General features: G+C 44.3%; 1 protein-coding gene across 12 annotated transcripts in view; it reads right to left on the bottom strand.

The window, feature by feature from the left end:
• The window catches only part of TPM3 (tropomyosin 3), a 47320-nt gene that overhangs the window by 19530 nt on the left and 17981 nt on the right, over positions 1-9809 (bottom strand). For 4 of the 12 annotated variants that reach the window (XM_012000313.1, XM_012000315.1, XM_012000319.1 and 1 more), the window contains 5 exons: positions 8532-8649; positions 8359-8429; positions 7478-7553; positions 6098-6160; positions 5850-5919 (listed from right to left, as the gene is read on the bottom strand). In XM_012000313.1, the coding sequence (XP_011855703.1) occupies positions 5850-5919; positions 6098-6160; positions 7478-7553; positions 8359-8429; positions 8532-8649 (398 nt within the window). Of the gene's footprint in view, positions 1-3065; positions 3383-4752; positions 4836-5849; positions 5920-6097; positions 6161-6861; positions 6938-7477; positions 7554-8358; positions 8430-8531; positions 8650-9809 lie in introns of those variants that run through there. The other 8 variants (XM_012000318.1, XM_012000321.1, XM_012000324.1 and 5 more) reach the window with 6 other exon arrangements.

Here is a 9809-nt window from a genome sequence, read left to right on the forward strand (position 1 = left end):
AAAAAAAAAAAAACTAGCCGGGCGAGGTGGCGGGCGCCTGTAGTCCCAGCTACTCGGGAGGCTGAGGCAGGAGAATGCCATGAACCCGGGAGGCGGAGCTTGCAGTGAGCCGAGATCGCGCCACTGCACTCCAGCCTGGGAGACAGAGCGACTCCGTCTCAAAAAAAAAAAAGAATAAAATAAATTTGGAAATGAGTAGATCTGATCTACTCAACGTAGGCAGCAGTGGATATGGAAAAAGCCATCAAAAATGGTAACGTTAATGGCTGAAATGTGGGAAACACAATGTTAGTGAATCACTTTGCTAATCTGCAAATTCGTTACCAAATTAACTCTTCTTATATGCTATTCGGATCACAGCATATTCCTGTTCAAAATCTCCAGTGGCATCCCCATTACCTCCCAAGTAAAATGATAACTCCTCAGCCTGATTTTAACACACAACCCTGTCCCCTACTCTGTCTACATCTAACTTTATAGCTATTGTGGCCTTCTCATCTCTATCAATGCCTTTATTATTTTGTTTCTCTTTAAATGGAATGCTCAGGCCAGGTGCAGTGGCTCATGCCTGTAATCCCAACACTTTGGGAGGCTGAGGCGGGCAGATCACTTGAGGTCAGGAGTTCGCAACCAGCCTGGCCAACATGCTGAAACCCCATCCTTACTAAAAATACAAAAATCAGCTGGGCATGGTGGCGGGTACCTGTAATCACAGCTACTTGGGAAGCTGAGGCAGGAGAATCGCTTGAACTCAGGAGGCGGAGGTTGCAGTGAGCCAAGATCTCACCACTGCACTCCATCCAGCCTGGGTGACAGAGCGAGACTCCATCTTAAAAAGAGAAACATAAATAAATAAATAAATGGAATGCTCAATATTCACTATCACATGACTCAACTCTGCTAATCGAAAATCCACTTTTGGAACCCAATAAAAATGAATATGCAAGTTTAACATGTTGGTCGGGCACAGTGGCTCACACCTGTAATTCCAGCACTTTGGGAGGCTGAAGTGGGTGGATCACTTGAGGTCAGGAGTTTGAGACCAGCCTGGCCAACATGGTGAAACCTCACCTCTACTAATAATACAAAAATTAGCTGGGTGTGGTGACAGGTGCTTATAATCCCAGCTACTCGGGAGGCTGAGGTGGGAGAACTGCTTGAACCCGGGAGGCAGAGGTTGCAGTGAGCTGAGATCATGCCACTGAACTCCAGCCTAGGTGACAAGACTCAAACTCCATCTCCAAAAAAAAAATAAAAACAACAAAAAAAAGTTTTAACATGTTTATGAAATACCTATTACATGCCTTCTTCCATGAGTTTTTCTAATTCATCTCCACTAGGATCAATCTCTTCCCCTCTACTCAACTCCCATAACACTATTATTTGTGGCACTCATCACACAGTATCTGTAGCTTTATGTATGTTCTCTCTCCTAGTAGATTCTAAGCAACTTGAGAGTAGGAATGGTGCCTCCATCTTTATTTCTGTCTCCATCTTAATATCCTATACCTAGAAGATACCAGGAAGTGTCAGCTGAATAAATGAAATCTGAACCTTAATCTCAAAGGCTATGCAGCAGTAAGAAATGGAATGCACAAAAAGAAACCTGAATTTGATATGAGACTTAAAGTTTTAGATTAAGGAAAACTTCCCTGCCTGATTATATCTGTTTAAAAGAAGAGCAAAAGTAATTTTAACAGATGGAATCTCGCTGTGTTGCCCGGGCTGGAGTACTACAGTGGCTATTTACAGGTGCAGTCCCACTACTGATCAGCACAGGAATTTTGACCTGCTCCATTTCTGACCTGGGCCAGTTCACCCCTTCTTAGGCAACCTTGTTGTTCTCCACTCCCAGGAGGTCACCATAGTGATGCCAAATTTAGTAAGGACACCTGACCTGCATAGCACACTACAGTGCAGAACTCCTGGGCTCAAGCAATCCTCCTGCCTCAGTCTCCCAAGTAGCTACAGGTACTACAGGCACATGCCATTGCACCCAGCTAAAAGAAAAGCAAATTTTAAATACATACCCTGCTGGGAAACTAAAGTACTAAGTGAACAACACTTAGGTGCTTGGATTAATATAATTCACTATACTACTAAGAAATCTCTGCTGTGTAAATTGGAATGGGAATTCCTTTTTTTTGAGATGGAGTCTCACTCTGTCGCCCAGGCTGGAATGCAGTGGCACGATCTTGGCTCACCGCAACCTCCCCTCCCAGGTGCAAGCGATTCTACTACCTCAGCCTCCGGAGTAGCTGGAATTACAGGCACCCACCACCAAACCCAGATAATTTTTGTATTTTTAGTAGAGATGGGGTTTCACCATGTTGGCCAGGCTGATCTCGAACTCATGACCTCAGGTGATCCACCCGCCCCAGCCTCCCAAAGTGCTGAGATTACAGGCGCAAGCTACAGCGCCCAGTCTGTAATGGGAATTTCTAAAATGTTGATATTTAATTCCACAATATGAACCAAGGGAAATTTTACTAGCAGAAATTTATGTATGTAATAAATCATTGGCCTCATATGCACATTATTTGAAATATGCATGATTGGCCATTTTAGTTTTCCCAATAATAATTTATCACTTGTCTTATATCCCACTAGTCACACACTAGCAGACAAATGGTAGCAAGTCTCAAATATGTAAGAAAGGTTTAAAGAAGAAAAAGTAAAACTGTCGAGAATTCTATCCTTTGTGTATTCTTCTGTGACTGGGGTTGACATAATTAGTCAATCTTAGCAATAATATATTGGGTTCACTGGGTGTTCTGAGGATGCACCATTTGAATCACAAGTAAAAGGGTACAGAATGTGTATTGAGAGTCACCTCAATGGCTTCTCAATGACACCACACCAAAGGAGGAAGACCTGAAGAGAGAATGGAAACACTGCAGACAGGATGATTTAAGAACCTAGAAATAAGGAATTTAATCTTGTTCAGCTTGAGGCGTGTAACTAAAATTACTATCCTGAGGAACCTGTACTAAATCCATCACTCTGGTAGAATCAGATCAGCTGAGTTTAAATGTCAAGAAAAAATAGACACACACAAAAGTGGCTTTGATTATGTAAGTCAGAGGAGGGGGAGCCTACGATAGCTCTTCCCCACATCACACCCCCAAGGCTCCTTCTTAGGGACAGCAGCAGCTTTGTCAATGACACAAATGCAGGGTGGCATGAGGTTTCCAGCAGCTTAACATTTTAATCTGGGGTGGGGGTGGAAGAAAATACATAAGTTGCTTTGTGTCCCCCCATCCTAATGCCTTGGGGACCAGCCAGGCTGACCCAAATGGAATCCAGAGCGAGAGTGGGGCGTTGGGTTCCCCGAGGAGTAAAGGGGGCAGATCCAGAACAGAGCAGAAACGGTGATAATTATCTGCATGAAAAAGTAAGGATACTCTAGGTGAGAAGGACTAGCATCAATCTAGATAGCAAATTGGGAGAAAGGAAGAGGAAAAAAAGGAATAGGTGGCAGCAGGAATAATAAAAGACAGCCAGACACTTCAGCCTGAGAAACGTGGCTTCTTTTCAGGGTTAGTGGGAAAGATACAAAGAGGCAGATTAGCATCAAGGATCAGGGATCCACAGCAAACAGATGAAGTCCCAACAACTCGTTTTGGTGCTGTTTATCACTTGGCTTGCTTCTGGGACCCAGCTCAATTCTTAGGTGAATTTGGTATTTCCCATCTTGGGTAGTTCCCTGAACTTTAATATCGGGGAACCAATTAAACACACCCAGGAGGCCTGAATTTTATTTTAATGTGTCAGGGCCCAAGTCCCTGGCTCTGTGGGCCCTATTTCCTTAGTTGTATGGATTCTACCTCTAGCAGTATTCCTTCTGAGAAGACTAAATTTGAGAAGCAAATAGAAAAATCCCAGCATAATGAAGAAACTATGAATACAAAACATAAAAATTACAAGTCAGTCAGGGTTCTCCTTCTGATCCAAGATTAATTGCCTCCAGAGCTTTTTTTTCTTAGACAGTCTCACTCTTTAACCCAGACTGGACTGCAGTGGCATCATCTCGGCTCACTGCAATCTCCATCTCCTGGTTTCAAGCGAGTCTCCTGCCTTAGCCTCCCGAGTAGCTGGGATTATAGACGTGCGCCACCATGCCGGCTTACTTTTTAAATATTTTTTAGTAGAGACAGGGTTTCGCCATGTTGGTCAGGCTGGTCTTGAACTCCTGGCCTCAAGTCATCCGCCCACCTCGGCCTCCCAAAGTGTTGGGATTACAGGTGTGAGCCACTATGCCCGGCCTTTAATGTTTTTTTTGTTTTGGTTTTTTTTTTTTGAGATGGGGTCTCATTCTGTTGCCCAGGCTGGAGTGCAGTGGCACGATCTTGGCTCACTACAACCTCTGCCTCCCAGGTTCAAGCAATTCTCCTGGCTCAGCCTCCTGAGTAGCTGGGATTACAGGCGCACTGCACCACGCCTGGCTAATTTTTATATTTTTAGTAGAGACGGGGTTTCACCATATTGGCCAGGATGGTCTCCAACTCCTGACCTTAAGTGATCCACCCGCCTGCGCCTCCCGAAGTGCCGGGATTACAGGCGTGAGCCACCACCCCCGGCCATGACAAATAACCAGAGCTTTTGCCAAACAAATAACCAGCACCAATGTTTCAAAGATAAGGGTGGAGATTATAGTTTCCAAAGGATAAAACCAAAGCACACCACTATGCATAGCTTGTACCCCCATCCACCCACAAGCCAAGATCCCAGCCCCACTCTGCTGTCAGATAGTTACATAGAGGTCATGTCATTGAGGGCGTGGTCCAGTTCCTCGCTAATGGCCTTGTACTTCAGTTTCTGGGCATAGAGCTCATCTGGACAGGCACAGGAACCACAGGGAGGAATGAGGGGACAGAGTGAAAGGTTTCAGAAGCAGATGAAGAGAGGGAATCATTAGAAATTAGGAAAGTGTGACTGTGGGTCTAATACCACAGTTAGGAAAACATCTACTCTGGCAACCATGACTGAACATTTTCAGATCTACTCTCTCCTATGACCAACTGCCTTTCTTGATACTCCTAATCGACTGCAGCAAGGGCTGAGAACCTGGGCACAGTCATAACTAGAAATTCCTATTACCAAAAGCACTCAAGAGGATACCACTCCCATTCAGGTACCCAATTCCTAGCAGTGGTAACACTTAATTGAACAAAAATAACAAAGGGAAATAGTATACATCCATATTCAGACACTTCTCTACCTATAAAATGTGAGCCCTATTAGTGGCCCCTCTGCTTCACAGGTTGCCCCTGCAACTCTGCCAAGAGAGCATACCAAAGGAGCATACGTCAGAGTTCTCAAAGCAAAGAGTACGTCCCCTTGTCAGCGTGGATGGCAGTTACCAACTTACAGGGACAGAAAGTATTTAGAAAGCTCCTGACAGTGGTCAGTGTTCAGATGTGGTTACTCCACAACTTCATTTCTTGGATAAATACCCCACAACTTGAGTGGTGAAAAGAACTGTGGAAAGTAGCCATGAAATGACCTGCACCTTGCCCTTCTGAAATCATGGCTTCCGTTTAAACCCACAGACTAAAGGTTTAAGACTACTAAATTGGAGATTAATGCAGCCATTATCATTCTCCTCAAAGGGAAGGGTACAAATTGCAGACTATTTGGTGAAGTCTTCTTAAAGGAAAAGATTACATTTGAAAAACCAATTCTAGGGTTTGACCCACTTTGCCTAGCTGTGGCATAGGACAGTGCACGTATTAATACATGCCAAGTCATACCAACTTCCTTTGGTATACAGAAAAAGAGATTAATAGTTAATGGGCAAGGTCTTCCTCTACATTTCTCTATTTCAATCCCTACTCAAGGTTCCATACCTTCCAAGTCATCAATTGTCTTTTCCAGCTTGGCTACCGATCTCTCAGCAAACTCAGCACGGGTCTCTGCCTGGGGGAAATACGAAATTAGTCAGAATCAGAGATGAAGACAAAGAAGAACAATCTCTATTTCTTCCACCTTCTACTTCTGGACCTTTCAGAACCCAAACCAGCCAGTCTAAGTCCACATTAATGTCTTATATACCTCTAAATGTTTTGGGTCCTGCCCTATAATCCCCTCAGCTCACCTCCTTGAGTTTATCAGTAAGAATCTTGATCTCTTCCTCATATTTGTCTTCTTTTTGAGAGTACTGTAAGACAAGTAGATTAAAAATTTCAGAGTAGAAATCAATCACACAAGCAATACCCACCTCCCTACACTTAACTCTTACATTGAATATCCTCTTGGACTAAATGCGCTGAATGGTCCAAGAGTAAGAGCAAGGCCTGGCTCTGGAAAACAGGTCCTTGAAATCCAGAAATCTGTCTTTAGAGCCATGAGATCCTCAGGTTAAAATTCTCCATGACTTTTTAAGATGGATCTAAGCTTTGATATTATTCAGATCAACCCAAGGAGGTGTTTTTCCTTTCCCCTGCTTAATGAGCAAGAGTAGTGGCACCCCAAGGTCACATGACTAAAACACACCCACATGATGGCAAAGTGAAGTCATCTGTCTTGATTGCTCATTAGGTCTCAGAGCTGATTCTCTCTGTTGCCCCCATCTGTCTGCCAGAAAACCTGTTAGGACCCCTGATTATTGCTTTTCAGCACAGCAGTATCAGCCTGAGGAGCACATGACTCCAGTAACCTGAGACCATGAAGTTATTTTAATTAAAGCAATCAAAGTGCACAGAAAGTAGCATTAAACCCAGAACCTGAATACATGGTAAGGAGTTAGGAAAAGGACACGCCTCACTGAATTATATATGGAATGGGTGTCTCCAGTCTTTCATCAAGGGCAGGGCTGGGCCCAGGCCCCAAAGCCTGTCACTTTCACAAACCAGCCCCTACCTTCTCCGCCTGAGCCTCAAGAGACTTGAGGTTGTTGGTGACATTCTTCAGCTCCTCCTCCAGCTCAGAACACTTACTGTGAATATTTTAAATACCACAGGAGAGGAAAAGGGAAAAGGAAGAGAATAAAAAAAGGGAGAGAGACACACAGACGTGAATTGAACCTATATGTAGAGAGAGTTGGAAGGCATACTGGGGAAGAGATGTTCCCAAGTAACCTGAGCAAGCATCAACCCTCCTCCCTCTACCATAGAACGTGTCAGGAGCTAGACCTTCCTGGGCTCAAAATGTTTGAATACTAATAAAGCACTTGAGAGAAATCCACTACCAGGAATGAGTCATAACTGCTACCTGGGGTGGAGGTGGGAACAAATGCCCAACCCAAACAGTCCCCCAAATCACCCAAAGGAAGGAGACCCTGCGGAGAGGCAGTAAAGCAACTAGGAAAGAAGAGATGAAAGATGCCAAGTAAGTGGAAAAGAATGGAGCATTCCATGAAGAGATGAGACAGCACTCAACAAAATCAAGTGGAGGGGAGGCAGCTGCAAAACAAAAAACAAAACAAAACAAAACCACACCATATATATAACCTTGCTGTGGGTTTAATGGTTAGTACCTTTTCTTCAGCAGCACTCAGACACTTCAGGTTCTGGTCCATCAGTCTAATCTGCTCATCCATCTCTCGGCAACGGCTGTTAGTGATAGTCACGGGGATGGCACAAGCCAGGTTGTGGGGAGGGAGAACGGTCAAAAAGGAACACAGCAAGAAAACAAGCAGCAAAACGAAAAAAAAAAAAATTCAAAAAATGGGAAGAGAACACCACCATGGTCATGATATGTTATGTCTGGCAGACGGGAACGTAAGAGGGAAGCACAAATATATATGCATCAGCACTGACTTTGTTAATCAAGGCCGAGAAGGTACCAACAGGGGAGCAGTTAATATCTACCCTTGCCCTAAAGTTCCCCAGCAGATTGGCAAAGTGGCAAAAACAGACACCAGATTTATTTTTTTTTAATTTATTTGTTTTAGGGACAGGGTCTCCCTATGATGCCCAGGCTGGCCTCCAACTCCTGGGTTCAAGCAATCCTCCTGCCTTGGCATCCTAAGTAGCTGGGACTACAGGTGTGAGCCACCACACCCAGCCAGACACCAGATCTTAAATCAGGATAGCCACTTTGATGTCTTCCACCCCAGGTGGAAGGACCCAGTAGGATCTTCCAGTTAACTGTTCACCATGTATTAGTCCTTATTTGCTCTCAATTTGTAAAACCTACCAACAAAAAATAAGAAAGCCTCTTTTGTCACTTGTCACTAGTCAGGAGAATAAGGAAGTCTACAACCATTCTTGGGCCTAAAAAAGCACTATAGATGACTCCCATTTCCTAGGCCCTGTTTAACAAGGTTGAAGGAATGCTAATTTATTCATATTAGTGCCCAAGCCAAAGGGGAAGGGACAAATTGGTATGACAAGATTTGGGGAGCTAGATACTTACGACTCTGCCAGCTCAGCTCGTTCCTCTGTGCGTTCCAAGTCTCCTTCAATGATCACCAACTTACGAGCCACCTACAGGAAAAGATCCCAGTATAGCTTAGTGAAGCAAAGGAGCCATTTACCACATTATTCTTTGTAAAAGGCTAAGAGAGGGACTAACAGAAAGTCACTTACCTCTTCATACTTCCTATCTGCCTCTTCTGCAATGTGCTTAGCTTCTTTGAGTTGGATTTCCTGGAGTTCCATCTTTTCTTCATCTTTTAAGGCCCGGTTTTCAATAACCTTCATACCTCTGCCAGAAACAGGACAAAAGCAATACTGACACCCTGAGGAGTGTCGTCAGCTCCACTCCAAGGGTCTCAGAATTGTACTTTTAAAAGCCCATTCCTCTCTATCTGCCCTTCAAATGGAAATTCCATGTTACTACTCCCACACCTTAGTTTAATTATTTCATTTAAAATGTTTTGTTATGGTTGGGTGCGGTGGCTCACGCCTGTAATCCCAGTACTTTGGGAGGCCAAGGTGGGCAGATCACCTGAGGTCAGGAGTTCAAGACCAGCCTGACCAACATGGTGGTGCATGCCTGTAATCCTAGCTACTTGGGAGGCTCAGGCATGAGAATCACTTGAATCTGAGAGGTGGAGGTTGCGGTGAGCCGAGAGCCAGCCATTGCACTCCAGCCTGGGCAATAAGAGTGAAACTCAAAAAAAAAAAAAAAAAAACTTATTGTTATAAAGATAATACATCTTGGCCAGGCGTGGTGGCTCATGCCTGTAATCCCAGTACTTTGACAGGTCAAGGCAGGTGGATCACTTGAGGTCAGGAGTTTGAGACGAGCCTGGCCAACATGGTGAAACCCTGTCCCTACTAAAATACAAAAAGTAGCCGGGCATGGTGGCAAGCACCTGTAATCCCACCTACTGAGGCAAGAGAATCACTTGAACCCAGGAGGCAGAGGTTGCAGTGAGCCAAGATCGCACTGCTGGACTCCAGCCTGGGCAACAGAGTGAGACTCCATCTCCCCCAATGCCCAGAAAAAAACTTAGTAAGAAATTAAATATTAAAATATTAAAAAAATATATGGATATATGCAGTTGGGCGCGGTGGCTCATGCCTGTAATCCCAGCACTTTGGGAGGCTGAAGCCGGCAGATCACCTGAGGTCAGGAGTTTGAGACCAGCCTGATCAACATGGCAAAACCCCGTCTCTACTAGAAATACAAAAATTAGTCAGGTGTGGTGGCAGGCGCGTATAATCCCAGCTACTTGGGGGAAGCTGAGGCATGAGAAGTGCTTGAACCCAGGAGGTGGAGGTTGCAGTGAGCCGAGATTATGCCACTGCACTCCAGCTTGGGGAACAGAGTAAAATTCTGTCTCAAAAACCTAAATAAATATTATTTAAAAAAAAAAAAATATATATAAATGTGTCATTTGTAACATGAATGAGCCTAGA

The sequence above is a fragment of the Mandrillus leucophaeus genome, unplaced genomic scaffold (assembly GCF_000951045.1).
Source record: "Mandrillus leucophaeus isolate KB7577 unplaced genomic scaffold, Mleu.le_1.0 Scaffold624, whole genome shotgun sequence".
Taxonomy (NCBI): domain Eukaryota; kingdom Metazoa; phylum Chordata; class Mammalia; order Primates; family Cercopithecidae; genus Mandrillus; species Mandrillus leucophaeus.